The sequence below is a fragment of the Bufo gargarizans genome, chromosome 7 (genome assembly GCF_014858855.1).
Source record: "Bufo gargarizans isolate SCDJY-AF-19 chromosome 7, ASM1485885v1, whole genome shotgun sequence".
NCBI lineage: Eukaryota > Metazoa > Chordata > Amphibia > Anura > Bufonidae > Bufo > Bufo gargarizans.
In genome coordinates, this window is record NC_058086.1 from 135,092,278 (window position 1) to 135,119,275 (window position 26,998).

The 26,998-nt window shown below is 42.0% G+C and overlaps 1 protein-coding gene across 1 annotated transcript; it reads right to left on the reverse strand.

Annotated features, from left to right (window-relative positions):
- Window positions 1-7,967: 7,967 nt before the first annotated feature.
- Window positions 7,968-10,199, reverse strand: LOC122944001 (E3 SUMO-protein ligase ZBED1-like). The gene is made up of 2 exons (XM_044302193.1): window positions 8,716-10,199; window positions 7,968-8,515 (listed from the first exon to the last, which is right to left on the reverse strand). Exons 1-2 carry the CDS (start codon window positions 10,171-10,173, stop codon window positions 8,027-8,029), a joined length of 1,947 nt encoding a protein of 648 aa, XP_044158128.1. The 5' UTR covers window positions 10,174-10,199; the 3' UTR covers window positions 7,968-8,026.
- Between the last annotated feature and the right edge of the window lie 16,799 nt (window positions 10,200-26,998).

Sequence of the window (26,998 nt, forward strand, 5' to 3'; positions counted from 1 at the left end):
TCAGTGGATGACTCTGTTATGGGGGGGACGGGGGGGGGGGAAAGAAGAACTTGTGGAGGGCCCAGGGGTGTCCTGGAGGGGCCAGGAGGTGTACTAGAGCCAGCCAGTTCCCCCTTCACATTGTATTTATTAACCCCTTTCAGCAGTCCCCCGAGGGGTTAATAAATACTGTGAATGGAGGGACTGCTGAAAGGGGTTAATAACTACTGTGAAGGGCCTTTCACAATAGTTATTAACCCCTCTCAGCAGTCCCCCATTCACAGTATTTATTAACCCCTTTCAGCAATCCCTGGCAGCACAGACCAGTTAGTAGTACCTAATTTCTCCCCTACCCTAGTTATTACAGTCAGTCCCCCTCTACTCCTCCCATGAACAAACTTCCCCCAGACCCTTTCAGTTTCAGCAATCCTCAATCCCCGGCCACAGCAAAGTCTTCAGTCTCAGTCTCAGACCAAGTTGACAGTGACACTACCTCAGCACAGCTGCGCTCCTGACAGTCCTGAGACTGAGTCTGTTCCTCCTGCTTGGAGCTGATCCTTCCTTCCAATTCCCGCTGGTCTGGCGCGAATCTGGTGTGAGCACTCCCCGCCCACCCCCTGGTACTTTTAGTCAGCGTAACAATGGAGCTGGACACTCAGTGTTAGAGTAGGTCCCATCTGATTAGAAACCACCTTGACGTCAATTATATGCGCTAAGAGCTTCTGCCTCACTTAATAGTAAGTATGGGCGTCATGTATTTGACCCTGTTCACACATTCACCAGTTCACCCAGTCTTAGTGCATTTAGTAGTGTGCTGCTACTTTATTTGTGTTTTTATACATTGTTGCCTTGGTATCTCACGCACCTGCGATTCTGTCTGGAGGTGCTGTTCTTTTCTTTGGTTTATATATATATATATATATATATATATATATATATATACATATATTCAAGGAAAAATCAACGCAGCACTCTTCTTGTAAAAAAAATTGCTGCGTTGATTTTTCCTTGAATATACAAGCCTATGGTCAAAGGCGAGACGCTTGCACCTGATAACCTCTAAAGTGAGTGCTGCCGGATTTCATATAATATATATATATATATATATATATATATATACTGTACAGTCGTGGCCAAAAGTTTTGAGAATGACACAAATATTAGTTTTCACAAAGTTTGCTGCTAAACTGCTTTTAGATCTTTGTTTCAGTTGTTTCTGTGATGTAGTGAAATATAATTACACGCACTTCATACGTTTCAAAGGCTTTTATCGACAATTACATGACATTTATGCAAAGAGTCAGTATTTGCAGTGTTGGCCCTTCTTTTTCAGGACCTCTACAATTCGACTGGGCATGCTCTCAATCAACTTCTGGGACAATTCCTGACTGATAGCAACCCCATCTTTTATAATCACTTCTTGGAGTTTGTCAGAATTAGCGGGTTTTTGTTTGTCCACCCTCCTCTTGAGGATTGACCACAAGTTCTCAATGGGATTAAGATCTGGGGAGTTTCCAAATTGTCAACGTTTTGGTCCCCGAGCCACTTAGTTATCACTTTTGCCTTATGGCACGGTGCTCCATCATGCTGGAAAATGCATTGTTCTTCACCAAACTGTTGTTGGATTGTTGGAGGAAGTTGCTGTTGGAGGGTGTTTTGGTTCCATTCTTTATTCATGGCTGTGTTTTTGGGCAAAATTGTGAGTGAGCCCACTCCCTTGGATGAGAAGCAACCCCACACATGAATGGTCTCAGGATGCTTTATTGTTGGCATGACACAGGACTGATGGTAGCGCTCACCTTTTCTTCTCCAGACAAGCCTTTTTCCTGATGCCCCAAACAATCGGAAAGAGGCTTAATCGGAGAATATGAGTTTGCCCCAGTCCTCAGCAGTCCATTCACCATATTTTCTGCAGAAGATCAATCTGTCCCTGATTTTTTTTTTGGTGCCCTTCTTGACACCAGGCCATCTTCCAAAAGTCTTCGCCTCACTGTGCGTGCAGATGCGCTCACACCTGCCTGCTGCCATTCCTGAGCAAGCTCTGCACTGGTGGCACTCCGATCCCGCAGCTGAATCCTCTTTAGGAGACGATCCTGGCGCTTGCTGGACTTTCTTGGATGCCCTGAATCCTTCTTAACAAGAATTGAACCTCTTTCCTTGAAGTTCTTGATAATCCTATAAATTGATGATTGAGGTGCAATCTTAGTAGCCACAATATCCTTGCCTGTGAAGCCATTTTTATGCAATGCAATGATGGCTGCACGCGTTTCTTTGCAGGTCACCATGGTTAACAATGGAAGAACAATGATTTCAAGCATCGCCCTCCTTTTAACAGGTCAAGTCTGCCATTTTAACCCAATCAGCCTGACATAATGATCTCCAGCCTTGTGCTCGTCAACATTCTCACCTGAGTTAACAAGACGATTACTGAAATGATCTCAGCGGGTCCTTTAATGACAGCAATGAAATGCAGTGGAAAGGTTTTTTTGGGGGATTAAGTTAATTTTGATGGCAAAGAAGGACTATGCAATTCATCTGATCACTCTTCATAACATTCTGGAGTATATTCAAATTGCTATTATAAAAACTTAAGCAGCAACTTTTCCAATTTCCAATATTTATGTAATTCTCAAAACTTGTGGCCACGACTGTATATACTGTATGTTATATGCACACACTGCATCTATTATACAGTATAATACAATACACACACTGCATCTGTTATACAGTATAATACAATAGATGCAGTGGACACAGGTATACCCAGCAGTGTATATGTGAGATATCAGGTATAATAGATGCAGCGTCTACAGATATCTATTGTATACAACAGTGTACTGATATGTGAGCTACGAGTTACAATAGATGCAGTGTATTAAGATATAATGTATATACAGCAGTGGACTGATATGTGAGGCAGGGGCGTCGCTAGGTTAAAACATTCGGGGCCTGGGCCCCGGATGTTTTGTCCCATGCCCCGAATGTCCTGCCTGCCTGCTAGATGCAACTGTATTGCCGTACACAGAACGGCAAATACAATTGAATCTTATACTGGGAACAGGCGAAGGACCTTTGGTGACATCACAGGTCATGTGATCAGCAAAACAGGCTGTGATAGGATGACCTGGATGATGTCACCATCCAGGTCATCCTATCACAGCCTGTTTTGCTGATCACATGGCCTGTGATGTCACCAAAGGTCTTTCGCCTCTTCCCAGTTCAGGATTGGACCGGAGTCAAGAGGGGAAGGAGCCTAATAGTGATGTCTGTACAGGCGAGGTAAGTGAAGGGAGAGGCAGAGAAATGCTGGGAGTTGTAGTTATTTAACTGGGATGTATTTTAGGGCTGAAGGGAGGGATGTTATTGACATGGAACTGTGTGCTTGAGGTGGCTGGGGGAGGGAGGGATGTTATTTACATGGGACTGTATGTTGAAAGTGGATGGTGGGGGGGAATGATGTTTATGTACATGGGACTTAATGTTTAGGGTGGGCTACGTTCACACTTGCGTTTGGTGATCCGCTTGTGAGATCCGTTCAGGTCTCTCACAAGCAGCCCCAAATGCATCAGTTTAACCCCAATGCATTCTGAATGGATGCGGATCCATTCAGAATGCATTCGTTCGGCTCTGTGCGGTCCCCCGTTCCATTTTGGAGGCGGACCTCAAAATGCTGCAAGCAGCGTTTTTTGTGTCCGCATGGCCTTGCGGAGCCAAATGCATCCGTCCTGACAATGTAAGTCAATGGGGACGGATCCCTTTGCATTGACACAAAATGGTGCAATTGTAAACGGATCCGCCCCCCATTGACTTTCAATGTAAGTCAGGACGGATCCGTATTGGGACTTAGAAATTAAAATCAAATACAAACAAATTGGTCCTGAACGGATGCATTCGTTTGTATTATATCGGTGCGGATCCGTCCTGTACAAGTACATGAACGCAAGTGTGAAAGTAGCCTTAGGGGGTGATGTTTACATGGGATTGTGCGTTGGAGGCGGCTAGGGAGGAGGTGATGTTATTTACATGGGACTGTATGGTGGAGGGAGGATTATAACTGCAGGGGGCACTGCAAATCCAGGGGACATTATAGGCGTTCTTATTACTACTGGGGGCTCTATAGGAGGGTCTTGTAGATCTGCCTTATTTCTACTAAGCGCACTATGGGGGCCTTATTACTACTGTGGGGTCTGTAGGGAGCTTTATTGCCACTGGGGGAACAATAGGGGGCCTTATTTCTACTAGGGACTCTGTGAGGGTATTATTAATATGGGAGGGCATTGTTGAGGAGCATTATCACGGTTGGGGCAGTGTTACTAATAAGGGCATTCTAGAAGGGAATTACTATTGGTGGGACTATGAGGAGCACTATTACTATGGGGGGCAGTAATGTTTCTTTAGGATAGTATTTGGGGGTATGGGGGGGGGGGGGTTGAGGTTTTGGCATAGAAAGCAGCAGGATAACACTGTGGGGACTCCAGTTGGGGGATAATGATAGAAAGTGAGGAAGCTAAGATGTCTGTGTGTCACACTCTGCAGAGACGAGGCGGCTGAGAGAAGTTGTCCAGACCGAGAAGATGATGACAGAGAGGAGACGTCACCTGGAGGCCCTGGATGTAACAGGTAAGTGCCGCTGTATAGCAAGTACAGCATAGTGCGGGGGGGGGGGGGGGGGCATATTTATTGGGGCTTGTGCCCCGGATCTTTTGAGACCCTAGCAACGCCCCTGATGTGAGGTATAAGCTGCAATTTATACCTAATACCTCACATATTAACACACGTCTGTATATACTGGCCAGGAACGGGTAGTGGGCACACCTATGAATGAGACATGGGAGCCCAATTTAGAATCTTGCTATGGTGCCCAGTGATTTCTATATACACCCCTGACTACTACGACCTCTACACACCTTGTTCACAACACACCATTTCTTTTTCTGATAGTATCATGTCTGTATAGACACCAGCAGGCATCTGCCCCAATTAAGGATAGTTTTTGGAATATTTTTTTAATTTAAAGTAATCCATATATGTCACTGTGATTTAGAAATTTCTAATACTGTCTTTACATTAAAAAGCTTGGGCAGTATAGTGTAGTGAAGGACACAGATTCATTTTTGAATGTGTGTCTTTCACCACCCTATACTGCCTGATGAATACGCATGACATACAGGCTCCAACCACCCTCCGGTCGCTGATTGACAGTTTTCTGCATATTATTGTGTATTTCGAGAAGCCTGTCAATCAGCGACTGGAGGGCGGTGGGAGCCTGCATATGATGAATACAGTGGACTCTTCACTTGCTGTGAGCTGTGAAGTTTAGCTTATGAGGGAGGTTTCAAAAATTACTGAAATCATGTCTGACGGCTGCCTGCAAAGGTTACCTTAAATATTTTCTCCATTCTTTTAGTGCCTAATTGCTTCCTGTTGGGAGTTGGTTGGAGGTCCCAGTGGCTCATTACCACTCTAGATGTCATATACTGGTAATACAAGTGTAGACAGAAGCTTGCAGGGCAGCTAGCAAGGTAAAAAACAGGACATGAGCGCCAGTCGCCATCCCTAGGCTACTATATATAGTATCTAATGCTGTTCTTTTGTGTTTTTTGCAATTTACATACTGTGGTTTTATAGTGTTACAGTAAGTGTCTGCAGAACCCAGATGTAACAATGCGGTTAGGTGGACCTTCTGACAAGGGTTCTGAGACAGGACTGAAATGTTGCATGGACATGGGTGAATACAGTTCTATTATTTCACATTTATCACGTGTGCAATAGATTTCAAAAGGTATTGTGAGATCATGGATCAAGGTTCTATACGCTGGCACCCTGTTTTTGATTTCTTTAGAGTAGTGCTGCCTATTTTGGCATTTTATGTATATATATTTTGTGTACTTGATTTTAATGTTTTTTAGAATACTTTCACACTAGCACTTTTGCTGGATCTGGCAGGGCTCAGCAAAAACGCTTTTGTTACTGATAATACAACCATCTGCATCTGTTATGAACGGATCCTGTTGTATTACCTTTAACATGACAGATCCGTCATGATCTCCATTGAAAGTCAATGGGGGACGGATCTGTTTTCTTTTGTGACAGATTGTTGCAGAGTTAAACGGATCCGTCCACATTGACTTTAGGGCTGCGCATCTTCACTCGTCTCACGATTCGATGCGATTACGATTATCAAGTCCACGATTCGATTCGATTCGATTCGGCGATGCATCACGATGCATCAAGATTATTACCCAAGTCCCCTTGTTTTTCAATTTTACATCAAAAAATTTATTCAATCAGTCAGAAATTGCACAAAAATATTTATTTGTATCTGCTATTTAAACAAATCATACCAAGTTCCCTGCATATCATATAGCAAAGTCTGAATGAACAAAACAGTGCAGCAGACAACAGTATTTATTTAAAACAGTACTGTCAGTGTCTCTGTAACATTAAACTGTTGTGCTGGCCTGGCTGGTGCAGTTAGTTTATAAGTTTTACAATAGTTTTACCATATAATATATATTATATAATATTAAACAGTACCTACAAAAAAAGGAGCACTTCAGTTCCTGACTGTAAAACATCACAGTGAGTCAGTGAACCTATAACACAGTCAGTGAGACAGTGACTGTGTTATAGGTTCACTCACTGTGATGTTTGCCAGTCAGGAACTGTCTGTCACACAGTGTGTTCAAGTTGTCTGTGTTGCAGAACTTCCTGGTTCACCGTGATTGTTTTGGCAGCAGGAGCAGCACCACCACCACCACCAGCACCACCACCAGCACCAGATGGGTAGTACGTCTAGATCAGTGCTATAAGCTCTCAGAGTTGTCACTTTACAGAAAACGTTACCTGCACTGAGCACTCAGCAAGCACTCTACCACGATACATCAACTGAAGCCAAGCCATGCCACCATTAGAGGAAGCTGGAAAATCCTTGAGAGAATACATTTTCAACTGAATCTGAAAACCTTGGACAAATCTTTATGGGATCACAAACACACACCACAGAATACCAGAAAAAAAATAAACACACATCCTCCTCACTGAATCATAATGGTAAAGGGCAGGCCACAGGACGGGCAATGTGGCACAGCCACCATAGTCAGACATGATGTCAGAAGGTCGGTGTGTGTTTTTTTGGTTTGTGTGAATGTGTATTTGTGTGATCCAATAAAGATTTACTCCAGGTTTTAAGTTTCAATTTATTCTTTCAAGGATTTGCCTTCCTCTGGTGGCTTGGCGGGCGTCAGTTGTCTGGAATTAAATACAGAATTCTTTTGGTTGAAGGTTAAACCCCTAAACAGAGTCAGAAATTCACAGAGCATGACAGACACATTGGGAAAACACCAAAAAACACGTCAGTGTAAAAATACAAAATGGATCGGACGGACAGTCGCATAATAGAAAACCATTCTCCATCTCCTCTCCACTCCAGTGCTGCTAAAAGCTAGAATAATATCATATATTCTGATTAATCATCACAGTGAACTTAGAATATATGATATTATACAATTACAAATATACATATTATAACAAAATGTTACATTCATTGACCGTTTGCAATTGCCACGACCTGCCGACCACTGCCAGTCACCTGCAGGCGGTCACTGCCAGTCTGACTGCCAGTGCCACGACGGCACCCCACCAGTCAGTCAGTCACAGTGACTGAGTGCGTTCCGTTGAGGACGAGAGTGGCATAACTGGCGTTAACCGTTAAGTAACTGGTCTTGTTGACAATGACAGGGATGGAGTTGGAGTAACTGAGGGAGGGGTGGGGAGGAAAAAGGGAAAGGGGAGGAAAAAGGGAAGGGGGGGGGGGAGGGAAAGGGGGGGGAAGAAAGAAAGACACAGAGACAGACAGACACAGAGACAGACACTCACAGAGACAGACACAGACACTCACAGAGACAGACACAGAGACACAGACAGACAGACACAGAGACACAGACAGACAGACACAGAGACACAGACAGACAGACACAGAGACACAGACAGACAGACACAGAGACACAGACAGACAGAACAAAATCTATAAAATTAAAAACACTGCTCAGCATTTGGGAACATGTAGATTTTTCTGTAAGAACACCAATTGATCTACATGGTCTGGTTTGAGGGCGCTTCGTTTTGCAGTTACCACATCTCCTGCAGTGGAGAAAACCCGCTCTGCAGACACGCTTGTACCTGGGATACACAAGTATTGCTTTGACAGCCGAGAAAGGAGGGGAAATATGACCTCATGCTCACGCCACCAGTTCAAAGGGTCCTCAGTGAGAGGCAGAGGTGGGGCTTTACAATAGTTTTCCATTTCCTCTTCAGCCTTGGCATAGGGGGTCTTTTTGGGTTCTATTGTACCTTCAGTGTCAGTGAAAGACTGTCCCAGCAAACTCACGAGCAGCGATCTGGCCTTTTTGGGAGGAGATGGTGGAGATTCAGAATGGTTGTCTTCGATGGGTGAACTGTCCTCTTCTTCCAGAGTTTGTTTTCTTCTAGGCACTTGATGATCCTCTTGTGTCCTCTCACTCTCATCTGATGTAATCTGTGTTTGAACAAAAAAGAAACAGAAAAAAAACAATAAGTAAAAACACAAATGTCAATGCCTTTGATTCTGATGGGGTGATGAAAAAGCACAGGAAACGGACAGTACAGTTCCCGCACCGCATCAGATTCAGAAGCGTGGTAGTGCTACTGTCGTTTCAAGAAGAAACATGATGGAATTCTTAAAATTAATTTAATTACCTCCAAGGATGCAGCTTCCTCAGTGACTCCTTTAAATATCTCCAATCTTTCTTCATCTGTGAGGATGAAAGGCAGTCCCTTAAAGCGAGGATCCAGTGCAGAGGCTGTATGAAGGATCTTCTTCTCGGCCTCACTGCTGTACCTCTTCTGGAGATCTGTTCTAATAGAATTCTTGATCTCATGGATCATGGGTGTGTCTCCCATCGTGTCTGTCATGCTCTGGAGAAGTTGTGCATTTATAGGGGCAATGAGAGAAACTGTTGGATTGCGCTCTTCTGACATCAGCATGGTTGCATCCTTCATTGGCTTTAATGCACTCACGGCGTCCTCTGCATTTGACACATCTGTTTCGTTTAGAGTGCAGAGATCGGACTCTCCTCTTCTGACTTCTGGAGACAGCAAGGTGGCACAGACTGCAGGTTGTTGTTCCAAGAACCTCTCGACCATGTCGTATGCACTGTTCCATCTTGTTGCCACATCAGTTATTAGCTTATGATTCTTCAGGCCAAGACATTTCTGTTTCTCTTTTAGACAGTGGCTTGCTCTAGTGCTGCGGTGAAAGAATGTGGATATCCGACGTACTCTGCCAAGAAGCCTAGAGAGAGTGGCCACTTTCAACGCTCGCTGGGATGCAAGATTCAGTGTATGGGCGAAGCATTTCACATGGGGGAATTTTCCAACTTGAGCTGCAACTATCATGTTTGACGCGTTGTCGGTCACAAGCACTACAGATTTATCGGACAGCTGCCATTCTTCCACAACATGAGAAAGTAGCTCTGCCAGATGAGCACCCGTGTGAGACTCATAAATGGCTCTCGTTTGCAGTACATGCGACAAAATCTGCCAGTCCTTACTAACGTAATGTGCTGTTATTGTAACATAAGACTCTGTCGTGACTGAAGTCCAGGAATCACACGTTATTGCGACTCGACTTGCTTGGCTCATTGATGCAATTATCTTAGCTTTGGTTTCGTGGTAGAGTGCAGGTATGACGTTTTCTGTAAAGTGACTTCGTGACGGGATCTTGTAACGCGGCTCTATCGTCTTCAAAAGGTAGCGAAACCCACTGTTTTCCACAACAGAGTAAGGGCGCAGGTCCTTCGCTATGAAAGCTGCCACAGCTTTTGTTATTCTCTTTACCTTTTCAGAGTTGGGCGGCAAAGTTGACTGTAACATTGCATCAATTCTTGGCTGATCTGGGTTCATTTCCTTGGTGGTGGTGGTGGTGGTGGTGGTAGGTTTTAGCATTTCTGGGTGAAAACGGCTGACGTGGTTTCTCAGATTAGTAGTATTCCCTAGATATTTAATTTTTGTGTGACAGATTTTACACACAGCGTATGACTTGTCCAATTCGTGCTTCCTACTTTTTTCATAAAAGCCAAAATGTTCCCAGATGTTTGCTTTTAAAAAGCTAGGTGCATTTTTTATCTCTCGTTCCTTTTGTTCTACTTCTGCCATTTTTATTTACTAGCAAATGCAATGCATGCCAGCCTCTATGTGAATTTGTGAGTAGGGATGACACAAGTCTTGAATTTGAGTAGATCAACAGAAAAAGTAACACTGCTGGCTGTGGAGCGATTCTCCTCCTGCCTGTGGTGGACTGGACTGAGCCTGAGGAGTGAGGAAAAACGGACAGGTGAGGTGACACAATTTTTTTTTTTAGGTACGGTAATAACAGGCAGTGTGACCAGCTGCAGTCTCTGTGAGTGGTGTATCTGTGTGATGGTCACCTACCTGTCACAACAAGGTGGCAGAGTCTGGCTGGCACGTGGCACCTGCGCAGGGGCGTAGCTAGAAATGACTGGGCCCCATAGCAAAAAAAATGTATGGGGTGACCTCTATGAACCTTGTAAAGAAACCAAGACAATGGGGACACGGGACATAGCTTTCTGTCGCAGTTACATCTGACTCCGCTCCCCGAGGGGCCCAAAGGCACCAGCATTATAAATGGCACATGCCGCCATGTGCCATGCTGGTGCCTTTGGGCCCCTCGGGGACCGGAGTCAGATGTAACTGCGACAGAAAGCTATGTCCCGTGTCCCCATTGTCTTTACAAGGTTCATAGAGGTCACCACCGGGGCGGCCCATAAATTTTTTTTGCTATGGGGCCCAGTCATTTCTAGCTGGTAGGCGGCGGTAGAGAGTTTACATTGGTGCTCGAGGCTGTGCTTAATGCTACTTTCACACTTGCGTCAGAGGATTCCGGCAATCTGGACGCAAACGGATGCATTTGTCAGGCGGATCCGTCTGACAAATTCATTGAAATACCGGATCTGTGTCTCCGGTGTCATCTGGAAAAACGGATCCGGTGTTTATTTTTTTCACAGATTTAAAGGTCTGCGCAGCAATTTTAATGCCGGATCTGGCACTAATACATTTCAATATAAGTTTAAAGCTGGATCCGGCAAGTGTTCAGGATTTTTGGCAGGAGAGAAAACTGTAGCATGCTGCGCCGGTATTCTCTCCGGTCAAAAAACGTAAGAGGGACTGAACTGATGCCTCCTGAACGGATTGCTCTCCATTCAGAATGCATTAGGATAAAACTGGTCAGTTCTTTTCCGGTATTGAGCTCCTAGGATGGAACTCTATGCCGGAAAAGAAAAACGCAAGTGTGAAAGAACCTGAGAGACCATCAGTATGTTAGTCCTGGAGGTTTCAGGTCGATAGATCGTGTGTATGCTACATTGTATCCACAATAACCATCCTCTTAGGGACTGAGTCTGATACACGTGTGAACTGTGAAGGGGCTCTGATGGTGCAGGATCAGTAACTGTCAGTAAATCTGACACCCCAGCAGTTTCAGATCCCTGCCCTTAGCTGAGAGTTGTCAGTGTGGAATCGGATCACCTCCTGCTGGGAGCAATCTCCTGAAGTGTGAGATAAATGTAGACATTCCCAGACTGGCCACTAGGGGCCGCTGTTTGACCGTCTTTCATAGACCCGGAACCTAAAGTTCCGTCCACTGTAGACGGAGGGGAAGAATAAGAGAGACACAACCGAAAAAAATAAAGAAGAAACATGGCGCGGGCGGCAAAGGTATGAGAAGCGGCAATATGAGCTGTGTAGGTGGCAGGCGGTAGGTGTATATGCTGTGTACTTGTGTAGGTGGCAGGTGCTTTGGAGGTAGATCATATTACATACTCATAGGTGACAAAACTCACCTCGCCGCCAGCCACCGCACGTCCGCACTGCCGCCTGCTTCTGAGTGTCTGACTGGGAGCCGGAGATGCGCGGAAAGCCGGAAACCACGCCTCCGGCTCCTCCTCACTCAGTCAGACCTGGCTCTGAGGCTCACTCAATGTTGTGGCCACCCCCTCTGACACGTCAGCGGGAGGCGGGAGGCGGGAAAGAAGGCGCCCAAAAACTTTTTTCCGACTCGGCTGCACGGCGGACGCGACGCTGACGTCATCAACATGCATCGATTATTTAAAGCAACCGCATCGATGCAGAATCGCCGGGGGTCGAATCGCGATGCATCGATGCATCGATTATATTCGACAGCCCTAATTGACTTGCATCCGTCTTCCTTCACATCCCATGACGGAAAGAAAACCGCAGCATGCTGCAGTTTGCTTTCTGGTATGAGAACACAAACAGAACGGAATGCATTTTGGAGCATTCTGTTCTGTTTAGTTATGTTTTGTCCCCATTGACAATGGATGGGGACAAAACGGAAGCATTTTTTTTATGACTGATCTCAATACCAGAAAATAAAAACGCTAGTGTGAAAGTAGCCTTAGGCTACTTTCACACTTGCGTTCGGGGCTCCGCTTGTGAGTTCCGTTTGAAGGCTCTCACAAGCGGCCCCGAACGGATCCGTCCAGCCCTAATATATTCTGAGTGGATGCGGATCCGCTCAGAATGCATCAGTCTGGCAGCGTTTGGCCTCCGCTCCGCTCAGCAGGGGGACACCCGAACGCTGCTTGCAGCTCCGCCTGGCTGTGTGGAGGCAAACGGATCTGTCCAGACTTACAATGTAAGTCAATGGGGACGGATCCGTTTGAAGTTGACACAATATGGCTCAATTTTCAAACGGATCCGTCCCCCATTGACTTTCAATGTAAAGTCAAAACGGATCCGTTTGCACTATCATGAACAAAAAAAAAAATCCTTTTTTTTTGTTTATGGTAATGCAAACGGATCCGTTCTGAACGGATCTAAGCGTTTGCATTATAGGTGCGGATCCGTCTGTGCAGATACCAGACGGATCCGCACCTAAACGTAGGTGTGAAAGTAGCCTTAGGGCTCTTTCACACTTGCGTTCTTTTCTTCCGGCATAGAGTTCCGTCGTCGGGGCTCTATGCCGGAAGAATCCTGATCAGTTTTATCCTAATGCATTCTGAATGGAGATAAATCCATTCAGGATGCATCAGGATGTCTTCAGTTCCGGACTGGAACGTTTTTTGGCCGGAGAAAATACCGCAGCATGCTGCGCTTTTTGCTCCGGCCAAAAATCCTGAACACTTGCCACAAGGCCGGATCCGGAATAAATGCCCATTGAAAGGCATTGATCCGGATCCGGCCTTAAGCTAAACGTTTCGGCGCATTGCCGGATCCGACGTTTAGCTTTTTCTGAATGGTTACCATGGCTGCCGGGACGCTAAAGTCCTGGCAGCCATGGTAAAGTGTAGTGGGGAGCAGCATACTTACCGTCCGTGCTGCTCCCGGGGCGCTCCAGAGTGACGTCAGGGCGCCCCACGTGCATGACGTGATCGCATGACGTCATTCTGGAGCGCCCCGGGAGCTGCACGGACTGTAAGTATACCGCTCCCCCGCTCCCCACTACTACTATGGCAACCAGGACTTTAATAGCGTCCTGGCTGCCATAGTAACACTGAAAGCATTTTGAAGACGGATCCGTCTTCAAATGCTTTCAGTTCACTTGCGTTTTTCCGGATCCGGCATGTAATTCCGGCAAGTGGAGTACACGCCGGATCCGGACAACGCAAGTGTGAAAGAGGCCTAAGATGGGTTTTCTTTTCTCAATGGCCGTTAAAAATAGACCTTCAAAAACTGTCCTTTATTTTAAAGCTGATATTCACTTGCTATTGAAAAAATTGTTATGTGAATAGCCCCATAGACAGCAACAGTTCTGAAAATGTGATGACTGTTAAAAAAATGTCCATCACACGACTGTTTTTAACTGCCATGTGAAAGCACCGTAAGGAACCCGTTTTATAATAAAGCACACAGCATTCTTTTCTGTAGTCAGAACTTATTTATTGCTGTAAAACTATACAAAATGAAGATAAAAACCCCTCACATTTAGAGGAGCAAACCTATGGGTAAAACTTCATTAAAATTTCATAATATGTATGATTATATAACAGCATTTGCATAAAATTCTCATATAAATTGGTAATTATTAGAATAGTAGAAATTACATTTTAATATATTTTCGTAAAAGGACCAGAGCGTCTTGAATAATTTAGGATAATTACCCTGCATAACCTGTGCAATGAGCTTGGGACAGAACTCTACTAGTCAAAGCTAATTTCCATTTTCTATAGCTATGAATCTATAAATCATCGGTACAGTGGTAGCCACCTTAGGGCGCATCTGTTCACCAGGAACCTCACTGCTCAGCATGCAGTGCCAATAATAATATACAGAGAGAAGAGAACCATTGATAATGAATGGAGATGAGTGAAGTTTTGAAAAATTTGATTCAGCAACATCGCCAAAGTTAGCCAAGAAATTTTATTAGTTATTAATTAATTTGTCACAAATCGCTATAAATCAGTTATACCCAGGCCACTTTGCCTTAGGGTATGGCCACACGGAGTGGCTGTGCTGCGGATGGGTTCCGACCATGCTGCGGTGAAGAACTGTGTGGTCAATTAGCCCGTAGTTGCCTTTCATTTAATAATGAAGATTGCACTGTATAATCCTTCTTCATTGTTAATGTCCTTGAGGCACCTTTAAACAGGGGCTGTTGCTGGTATGGGGTTTGTCTGGTTAGGTGTGGAGGACAATATGCATATTATTGCAGTTACAGCCTGCAATCTGCTGCAAGTTATTTAAGAGTAAACACTAAATATGAATCAGGTCTGGCATACCCACTTCTCCAACCTCAGTGCTCTCCTGCCCTAAAGGTGGGAGCCCTTCTTCTGCTATCTGCTTTTCCTCCTTTTCCACATCATCTAATATTGATGAGAATATGTCATCAGGAACATCCAGCTCCTCATCTCTCAGCATCTTGATGACTTTTCTAGGACATGGAGACTTTGAAGGATGATTTGGAAGTAGTAAAGCCAGCAAAAGATGAGGATGGTCATCATTAAGACCTGACCCCCCTAAGGGGTGCAGACTGGTTGGTATTGATTGGCACGCTGGCAGTGAAATAATAAAGACTTCCATCTTATTGGTATTAAATTACAAACCGGATTCCAAAAAAGTTGGGACACTATACAAATCGTGAATAAAAACTGAATGCAATGATGTGGAGGTGCCAACTTCTAATATTTTATTCAGACTAGAACATAAATCACGGAACAAAAGTTTAAACTGAGAAAATGTACCATTTTAAGGGAAAAATATGTTGAATCAGAATTTCATGGTGTCAACAAATCCCCAAAAAGTTGGGACAAGGCCATTTTCACCACTGTGTGGCATCTCCCCTTCTTCTTACAACACTCAACAGACGTCTGGGGACCGAGGAGACCAGTTTCTCAAGTTTAGAAATAGGAATGCTCTCCCATTCTTGTCTAATACAGGCCTCTAACTGTTCAATCGTCTTGGGCCTTCTTTGTTGCACCTTCCTCTTTATGATGCGCCAAATGTTCTCTATAGGTGAAAGATCTGGACTGCAGACTGGCCATTTCAGTACCCGGATCCTTCTCCTACGCAGCCATGATGTTGTGATTGATGCAGAATGTGGTCTGGCATTATCTTGTTGAAAAATGCAGGGTCTTCCCTGAAAGAGATGACGTCTGGATGGGAGCATATGTGGTTCTAGAACCTGAATATATTTTTCTGCATTGATGGTGCCTTTCCAGACATGCAAGCTGCCCATGCCACACGCACTCATGCAACCCCATACCATCAGAGATGCAGGCTTCTGAACTGAGCGTGATAACAACTTGGGTTGTCCTTGTCCTCTTTGGTCCGGACGACATGGCGTCCCAGATTTCCAAAAAGAACTTCGAATCGTGACTCGTCTGACCACAGAACAGTCTTCCATTTTGCCACACTCCATTTTAAATGATCCCTGGCCCAGTGAAAACGCCTGAGCTTGTGGATCTTGCTTAGAAATGGCTTCTTCTTTGCACTGTAGAGTTTAAGCTGGCAACGGCGGATGGCACGGTGGATTGTGTTCACTGACAATGGTTTCTGGAAGTATTCACGGGTATCCAGTATGGTTTTACGGTCTTGACCCTTACGCACAGAGATTGTTCCAGATTCTCTGAATCTTCGGATGATGTTATGCACAGTTGATGATGATAGATGCAAAGTCTTTGCAATTTTTCGCTGGGTAACACCTTTCTGATATTGCTCCACTATCTTTCTGCGCAACATTGTGGGAATTGGTGATCCTCTATCCATCTTGGCTTCTGATAGACACTGCCACTCTGAGAAGCTCTTTTTATACCCAATCATGTTGCCAATTGACCTAATTAGTGTTAATTGGTCTTCCAGCTCTTCGTTATGCTCAAATTTACTTTTTCCAGCCTCTTATTGCTACTTGTCCCAACTTTTTTGGGATTTGTTGACACCGTGAAAATTTGAATCAATGTATTTTTTCCTTTAAAATGATACATTTACTCGGATTAAACGCTTGATCTGTCATCTACATTCTATTACAAATAAAATATTGACATTTGCCATCTCCACATCATTGCATTCAGTTTTTATTCACAATTTGTTTAGTGTCCCAACTTTTTGGGAATCCGGTTTGTACATATTTTAGTTTATGGCTGATGTAGGAATAAGTAAACATAGGAATAAATAAATAAAACTGACGTAGAACAGGTTTCCCTGCACTCTCCCTACAGTCTCCCTGCACTCTCCGTCTCCAATATTCTTCTTTTAATTGTTTTCAGCAACAATGTCCCTAGTGCATGAGTGCTTGCCATGTCTATGCTTATCTCACAGGACAATGGCGGAGACCGCGCGGGATAAGGATTTTATAGGGATGTGACATCACTGGGGATGGCTATCTGCAGATTGGCTGGCTGTACAGCATTATAGGTGAGCACACATTTTTGGGCCTATTACTTTTACTTTGTAACATGTGCAGCTGCCATTTTAGGAAAAACTGATTTCTTACCACGAAGCGCGAGAAAATTTGGATTAGTTGCGAATCAAAGTTTTTCTAAACTTCAGACCGTATTACGCTTTAAATGCTTTGCTTCGCTCAACACTATCTGGTGGCAGATAGGTTTAAGCCAGTTAACTTGAATATGCTTCCCATAAACCCATAGGGGCATCGTGTGGCCTACAATATTGTGTACACATACTCGGCATTCTAGGGGCTCTTAAAAATAAGAAAGAGTACCTGTTAGACAATGTATATATACTATTGAAAAGAACAAATTTTTATACTAGGCTTTCGGTCTTGCTCTTGAGTCGAATTGATTTATGTCCAAGCCAAATTTTTTAAAATATTTGGGAGAAGTTCCAACGAAACAAATCTTGCCTGGTTCGCTCATCTCTAGATGTTTAGGTATGATACTTGGGTATATAACGTGTCTGATAGCATTCAATTTATATTCATTCATTCTAAGGGGAATGCATAGTGTATGTCATAGTTGTTTTGTGTTATTTTTGTTGTATATTTACTGAACAGATTATAATAGTGAGGGATATACACCATAAGGTTATACAAATTGAGGAAGTAGCAGGTGTTGCTTAGATCTCCAGATTATAAAAATTTTCAAGCACATAGATCTAATCTGTGGCATGTGAGAAGGGCATAAAATCCAGATTGAAACCAAAGCTTTTTTAGCCACATGAAACCTCAAAAATTAGATCAAGTCATGTGGAATACCTCCTGCTTGTCAATGTGACAGTTATTTCCCCTTGTCTCAAACTGACAGGGCCAGAATCCTTAAACTGAGGGAACTTTGTTTATCACTCTGGAAGATCACTAAGCACCTAGGCCGAAATGTCAGCACTGTTGAACGTTGCGTGTCTCACTAGTTGGGAGAACAATGACAAGCTGGAATGACAGAAAGAGGCATACAGAGGCAAACTTCTGCATGGACGGGTCGTCTGATTAGAAGAATGGCATATAGTGATCCCTTCTGTAATGCAAGTGAAATTGGATATCACATCCAGAGCCTAGAGTAGCAAACAGTGTCTACACAAACCATCAGAAGGCAGTTAAAGAGATTGGGCTATGAGCCTGATGTCTAGCTAAAGGTGTTCCATTGACCTCAAGCTACCACTCTCAAAGGTGTACCGTAAGATAGTAATGAGGCTGGAGTGGAGGTTTATCCTCTTCAGCTATGATTCCTGCTTTTGTTTCAGACTCAGTGATAGCCGGAGATTGGTCTAAAGACCACGTGGGCAATGCCATGAAGAGGCCTTCACAAGAGAACGTGACACTGGTCCTACTCCCAGGATTATGATATGGAGAAGGATAATGTGCAGTAGCTGGACCCCTGTAGTCTTTATCCTAGGTACATTAACAGCGTGGCATTACATTGATTTGGTCGTAGAACCAGTGGTATGGCCAAAGTGTCCAAGGAACCATTTTTCAACAGGACAATGCCAGACTGTATTTTGCTCATGCTATTTTGAACAGCCTGTGTGGGGTAAATTTGTTACCATAGCCGGTAGTATCTCCAGACTTGTTTCCCATCGAGCATATCTGGGACGTCATTGGTCGGCAACTGCAAAGGAAGCTGCCAGCAGTGGCTCTTGATTATTTGCGTGCCCAAGTGCATTCAGTGTGGCATAACATTCCTCAGACAACCATTAATAATCTCATTGATAGCATGTCGCATGTAAATGCATGTATTTCTAAATGTCATGCTCACACACAATACTGAATATATCAAGATTTTTTAAATATGTGGTTTCCATTTTTTAACATTTGCATCATGAACATGTTGATTGATCCTGTAATTTTCATGATTCCACTTTCCCTTCTTGAAGTTGTAATTTCAATGTTGAGCAGTGTAAATTGTAATACTCCCTTTTCATACCGATCAAGACATCATGTAATTGACTGTACTTCAATAAACATTAAAATATAAATCTACAGATGATATGAAATATGGGCGGTTTGTCTGCATCAGGCTAAGTATTTAAATGTGTTGTTTTAATAGTATTGCTTTACATCTATGTGATTTTTTTTATAATTTGTTATTATTAAAAATAACAATACATAACAAGCTGCTCAACACTGTTCATCAGTTCCATCAAACAGACTTTACAGAGTCCTCGCTTTTCTCTCCTAAATGCTCATTTGGGCTGAATTTTGTTGAAATCAAGATACAATACAATAATAAAAAAAAGTCCAGTGTTTAAACTTTATGCTGTTTCCATGTTTTTTGCTTGAATTTTAACATATGTTTGACAGTATATCCCCCAAAGTAAATATATGGTAGTAACTTGTTACTGATGTGTCATTTGAATGTAGACTCCATCGAATTCAAACTTGCATCTATGAAACAACATTCAAGCATGCTTTACCCTAATTACAGTATTCCTTTTAGTTTCCTAATCTGTGTGTCAGGCCTGTGTCTGATCCATTTGTTTAGATGGGTGAAGTTATAGACTGAAGAGGACACTACATGGCAGATTGTGCTGTTGCAGTAGAGGATTAGAGAAGTGGCTGAGTGGATGCATTAGAAAAAACTGTGATTCTGTCAACATCTCCAACTACAGAGCGTGGCCCATTAGTTATGTAAAAGCTGCAGAAAATGTACCCTAGACAGAGCAGAGGAACAGCAGGCCCCGATAGGTAACATGTAGACCTCCTACCCATTGAATATGATGGGTAATTGAAGTGTTGTGCCACAACACAAGATAAGAAAAGGTACACTATGCCTCATGACTCCCAGGAAGATGGCACTTTTAGGCACGTAAACAACATTGCTGCAGTTGCTGGAGGAACAGAAAAACAGAAATGGCCAGACTACATTGCCGAGCTATTGTGGATGTGGAAAAACACAGTTAATTCTGCCAGAAAGTAAATACTCTTCTTTCTGATGTTTGATAGAATGGACGGTGCTCAAACATGAGTCTGAAGAGAGGAAATCATAGACCTGGATGAAGGGTATTCAGGGAAGAAATGTATGACCAGGGCACAAACCAGCGGGCACCATATGTTTACAATAAATGGAAAATTTAAGGAGCTTCCTGCCACGTTAGGTAATGGACCAAGTGATCTTGAACAATAGAGCTGGTGGCAGGGCTGGAAAACTACAGTGGAGATGTGGGACCACCCCTTACGAGGTTGTGCAACAGCCTCACACCCATATACCAAATGAAGCCAAGGGGCACATGGACTGTGCACAGAAACATGTTAAATCTCTGCATTTTTGTGATCTATAGACCAGGACCCACCTTCCCTTATGCTTCAACAACAAACTTAACACTGGAAAATGAAGTATTGTAGGTACCAACCTATAAGGAGAGAGTAGTCTTCTGTGCCATCTGGAAGAGTGGAGGACAATGATTTTTGGGGACAACATTCTTATGGACTTTGACTTACTTCACTGAGACTTTGCTTGTAGTTTCATCTGTCTATCCAAGAGTCTATTCAAATACTTATTCAGAGGGAAGAAGTTGTGTTGCCATTTGTTCTTGTTGCTTATTATGTTACCACAGTAAAGAAACAGTTAACCACAACTTGTCTGAGCCTCCTCATCTAAACCTTACAAGTTATGGGGCAACCTTTGGAGACAGAAAAGAAACTCATCTAATAACTTACTCAAATATTTGTATTCTTGCACTGCCTAATGTATTGTCACTGGAATTACTATAATATCTTTTCAGGAGAAAGAAGAAACTAATTTGCATTTTTGGAAGAACATTTATATTTTTAATTAATCCTCCACTGTTCAATAGAGATTTGTGGGTAATTGGTTCCTCAATTTTTCTTTCTTTTGTACACATATTATTTATGTGAACCACAAGAAAGTTAATTCTGTAGCTAAGTCGAGGCTTGTTTTTTGCAGTATACATTTTACTAGGAAGGTCATTTGACAATATCCAAGCCATTCTATAGGTTCTTCATTATCTTAATTATTATTTAAAGGTAATTTTACTTACTTGCATCTGTTTAAAAATAAGCATGTGTTTTTTTCAGTACTTTAAAGGAGTTGGAATTAGAATAAAGGTCTGTTTCTGGTATTGGGGATCGGCCCCAGCCGAGTGAAAGGTGTTAAACTGCAAATCAATATAAACCTACAAAAACAACCTTATGGTAGGTGTGGTAATTATCAACTCTTCATATACAGAATTCCCAGGGAGCGATATACCCCTGCAAACATCCTTGTTTTTGCATCCGTCCGGACACAGTGCCAAGAAAGGACATGCCCTTTCTTGGCACAGTCACAGCTTTAAACCCACTGAGAGCAAAGTGAGGTGGACACCACACAGCCTCTGATGGAATTTTGATGTTGAATCCACACCAAAATTGTGTTAGCAAACAGCACTGTGTGAACATAGCCTACTTGCAGGATAACAGCCTTTTAAACTATGTTACTATATTATGTTGAATAACCTTTTAAGTTTATGAATCCACTTTTATTTCGTATTGCAACCTTTAAACTCTGGGGTATGAAATATAAATCTTAAAGGGATTTTCTGGGAAAATACACTGTTGTGTGCCAGGGATCTAACCTCCAGCACCTGCAACTAATTAAATGAGTGAATGAGGCTGAGCTGTACTGTGTGACGCATAGTCACTTTTGTGAACACACCTCTTTGTCTGGAAAATCATTGAAGGGGCTTTAACATGTAAACTTGCTTGTCTAGCTCAGAAATATAATAAATTCACCTACAGCAATCTGCAGTAAATCTACCTCATTCTTGGATTATACTAGTATTGCCATCATGAGTTGCAATCTTCATGTTTGTGATATGCGCAGCCTTTGGAGGGGGGGGGGGGGGGGGAGGGGTTCGGGTGCGCTGTTTTACTACTCCCATATGGACAAAAGCACAAAAGATGAAGATGAAAGATGTTTGATCCTTATGAGAAAAATGTTTATGTTCAAACATGGCAGATATTTTTGCCACTGTCAAATACATCTAAGTTGGTTGGTAAAAGTCCATAAAGGTTGCAAAGGCAACCACACTGAAATTAAATCAATTTATCTGCTTTCCAGCACATCTGTTATATGTGAGCATACTGGAAAACATGCAAAAATGTGCAAATCATCAACACACTGTATAAGTTTTTACAACTAACACACTGTATATGTTTTTACAACTCTCTTTTTTTTGTTCTCCTTTTTTTTTAACTTACACTTAAACTTCTACTGGACACATTGACTTAAGATGGCCATACACTTTAGTCTAAAGTTGATCAAAATGGACGATTTCAACAAAACAAACATTTATGGGTTGAGATTTAAACAACGGATGATCGTTTTAGCCAACTGATAACAGATGATTATTATTTTGAAAAGAAGTTGTCCAGATTTAATATTTTCATCTGATAGTTGGACAAAAAGATATTTTGTTCAAAGAGTGATTGATTGTTCATTAAGATCTTTCTTTAAAAGAATGTTCCCAGAAAGACCTTTCATCCATTGCCCATTTTATTTTACATGTATAGGTAGTCTGAACAACTGTAACGGCCGATATAGACTAAAATGTGTATGGCTGTGTCTGCAAAACGAGCATTCACCAAACGTTTGTTTGTTCAACTGCTGTTCTTCTATCTAAAGTGTAAGGCCAACTTAATACTTCCATACCACTATAGTCTTACATGACTGTTACTTTCCCTGTTAGTGTGGACCATTATACATATGACATTCAGAAATGAAATTGCACCATCAAACTTATACTCAAATCTTTTATTTTTAAAAGCTATGATCACCTTTTCTTTTTGGCGGGGGGGTTAAGAATTTTTTTTATGACCGCATTTTACTAATTTTGGGCTAAAAACATTTTTTTAAATTGGTCTTTGTTAAAAATGTTCAACAGTTTTTGTTCTACATGGTTATGTTTCAGTCTATCCACATACTATCTTGCTTTCAGTTTCACACTGAACCCGTCTGGTTGCTGCTCAGGTGGCTGGATGTGTAGCTCTTATCTCTGAACCCCTGACAGCTTATACACACTCATTATAGCTAAATTTGTATTAAACTGATAAGAATATGACTTAAATGGGTTATCCAAGACTATTAAATGCCCACAATATGCCCAGGCACCTCACACTGAATATACTTACCTGGCTGCCCACTCTCTGCACTGCTCCTGGTTCCCGTACTGCCGCTGCTGCTTCTCCTCATGCAAGGATGAAAACATCAGGTGTCAGGGGGAGCAGCCAATGGCAGGGATGGGGACAAGCTTCCCTAGCATCGTGGGTGTCGCGGGCTCGTCCCCATCCCCGCCTGCCATTGGCTGCTCTCCCCAACACCGAATGTTTACATCTACGCACAGGGAGAAGCAGCAGTGCCGGTGCAGGGACCAGGAGCGGCACAGGGAACGGGGAGCCAGTTAAGTATATTCATAGTGATGGGCCCGGACATATGGGGGGCATTTAATAGTCTTGGATAACCCCTTTAAATTAGTGTTTAAGAGCTGTCAGGAGTTCAGAGAAAAGGGTTTAATATCCACCTGTCAGAGCAGCAATCTGATGTGTTTAGTGTGAACCTAAAAGCAAGAAACTCTGCAAATAGACAACAAATGGAAAACTTACCCTGTAGAAAACAAAACTTTTGAACATTTTAATAAAGGCCAAAAGAAAAAATGATTTTAGTCCAAAATAGTAAAATTAAATAATAAAAAAATATTGCCCCTGAAGGTGTTTATAGTCTTTAAAAAAGAATACATAATTAAATATGTGGCTTCCAAGAGAAAACTCCACAACAAATGAATCCTAAAGGGTACAAAAGTAATTTGAAAAGTCCATTTATTCAGTTTATCTTGGTTAAATTTTACTGAGATTATGAAAAATATGTTCAATAGACAATTTGACATTTTGGTTAAAAACAGCATTTTAAAAGATGTTTGATTTTGCCTAGATCTGCAAAATATTTTAGCTTAATTTTTAATAATGTGTAGTATTTCTTAAGTGATATTCAAACGTTAAGAGATCCTCCCAGTTATACTGTTAACCCTTCATGACCAGAGCCTCAAGATTAATTTTTCTCATTTGCTTGATACGGCTGGATAATTGGAAGATCATGGTTTCCCTCTAGGTAAACATGATTTAGAAATATCGACCACATGATAAATGGTTATTTCGCAAAATTGTACATGCAAATAAAGAGAACCGTCAATATACTGACTTTACAAAAAAAATAGCACTGCTGGGCTCCACAGAAGTGAAGAGATACAATTGCACAATGTTGATTACAATAACGACTTGCACAGGTTCCAAATATGCTTGTAAGAGTTAAAAATGTGCAACAATACAGAAGCACCAGGCCCAGGTTTAGAGTTAAGGCAAATGTACACATATTTCAATTTTTACAAAATACCTCCAGCTTTTTCAAGGAACATAGAAAATAATGAAGCAAGACAAAGACTAAAGACAATGTAACCAGTAGCACAAATGTATGGGTGATGTAGAGGCATAGCCGTGGGTACTAGAACAGTCTCCTAGAGTTTTGATTGTGTAATAAAACATAGAGTCTGAGATACTAAGTCATAAGTTGTATGTTTTCGATAGAATTTACATACCGTAATTTTCTAATACACCAAAATTATTAATATTTATATATTTAACTTATAGTAAACTCTTGCAATTTTGCAAAGGTGAAATAAATTGACTTTGAAAAGATAAGAAAACGTCAATTTAATAATGACACCATAGCTTAACGCCCTATTTTCTTCCCAGTGCAAAGCTTAGTGCAAAGAGATTGTTAAGCTTCCATTGCAATTAATGGTAACTGTATAAATTCCTATGCACTAAACTCCCTCCAGTGATGGCTGCAGGCAGATAGCTTTGTACTATTTTACCTGAGGGGAAGCAGTAATTTAGAACTATATGGAGGAGATTTAGAAATGTATGTATGCCAGTTCTCTGGTCTAACTACATTAAGAAATATGGTGTTCAAATGAAGCACCATAATTTTTTACATAATAAAATGGGTGAGGCCAAGGGTGACTTTTTATCATTCCAATTTTTCTAAGTAAAATTTCTTCCAATTATTAAAAAAAAAGCTTATTCAGGAAAAATGTGGGGCATTGTGCTTTGTGTTCTGAGTTATCGATGCATGCACCGTGGGAAACTAGACGGCGCTGTAGGGTCCATACTAAGCTTTGCTATGGGGCCCTATAAGATTTCTGTATGCCCCTGCATCAAGATATAATGTACCTTCATTTCTCTTTAACTTTACATTTTTAAGGGTAGTGTCACACATGGCTTTTTGTGGCAATTTTTGATGCAGGTTTTTGACCCAAAGTAAGTAGTGGATCCAGCAAGAAATTCTTCCTTTATATTCCTCATTCCCTTTAACCCATTTATGGTTTTGGCTAAAAAATCTACATCAAAAACTGCCACAAAAAGCTGTGCATGACACTACTCTAAAGAAGTTGAACAAGAGTAGAAAAAAAAATTGTATATTTTTACTGAAACAACACCACTCTTGGGCATTGGCTCTATCTACTTTTGCATAGCCCATTCCTTTGTAAGGGACTGAGCTGCAATATCAGACCATATAAGGAAATGAGTGGTGCTTGGATCACCATGTATAAGAGAGGCCAAAATGGATCCTACAGGGGACAAACTCACATGTTCACAAGGTCTCAAATGTTATGGGATTTTGGGGAGTGAAGAAACATTTGCAGTCATGGGTGAAAGGTGATCGGATAATGGTGTTCTATGTCATCATACCGTTCCACATTCGGTCTATGTTGTCATCTAGGACACAAATGTACCTCATTTTCATGTACGCAAAATCACTGTGTTGTCTAATGTATATGATCTGGCTTTTCTTGCATGTGGATTATTTGCATTGTCTTTACTGTACCTTTCTTTCATTGTGGCTCCATGATCACTTATATTTTATGTTTTCTTCCTACAGAGAATGATCCCAGGCAATTGATAATCCATTATTTTATACATGCCACCTTAGTCTATAGCATACGTAGACCAAGGATGGGCGAGTCCTGGAGGTGAACCTTATCCTAAAGCAAGAAACAGGCGAGTACCACAGCAAAGTGTATGACTAGAGTACTAGCCAACATGGCACAATGCAATATAATACAACAAAAAAGAAGGCATGCATTACAGATTGCACCTCCAGAAGGAAAATGTAATCAGAGATATGAGATAACCTGAGATCATGAGGTAGCTGTATATATAATCTTATAGTCCATCTAGGGAGGAAAGCCTTCCTCCAACATGGTACAGTACCATCTCAGGTTTTCTCATGGTATTTTGATACTGGGATATTTTTCATGCTTGCGCACTTTGGAAATACAATATATATATATATATATATATATATATATATATATAAAAAATAGTTTCCAACCTGACCTGAGGTTTCGTGCTGTGGTATTACTGAATTTATGTTTTTAGTTATTTTTACCTGTGTCTATTTAACTAATGTTTGTTGCCAAATTTTTCTGTAATCCATGCCTTCTATTTTCTGGCTTACGTCATTAAAAAAACAAGGGTGTTTTGACCACAAGGGGCCTTTTTCAAGCAAAGACAAGAAAATGGTCTTTGCTTGTGAAAATGCAGATTATGGAAGTAATATCACAAGTAGCCACTGGGATGCTCTACATCAGTGTTTCCTAAGAATTTGCTAGGGATCCCCATTTGCATCTTGAGCCCCCTACATTTGGCTAGGTAGTTGTTTACATCTGCAGAAACTGTTGTGGAAAAGTAAAACCACAGCCGTTATAACATTACTAGAATTTGGTGCTAGCGTCAACACCATTTCATAAGCAAGTAACACTAGGGTAAAGCCATGGTAATTGGTCATATCTTTAATAAGCTCTTTCAAATATTAGGTTTTCTGTGATTTTTATACTGATAGCCTATCCTCATTGTTACCTGCTCGGTGGGGTTCTGACACCCAGGATACCTGCCGATTAGATGTTTGAGAAGGCACCAGTGCTCCTGTGAGTGCTGGGGCCTTCTCCGTTTTTACCAATCACAACAGCTACACAATCTACAGCGCTGTCCTGGGTAAGCACAGAG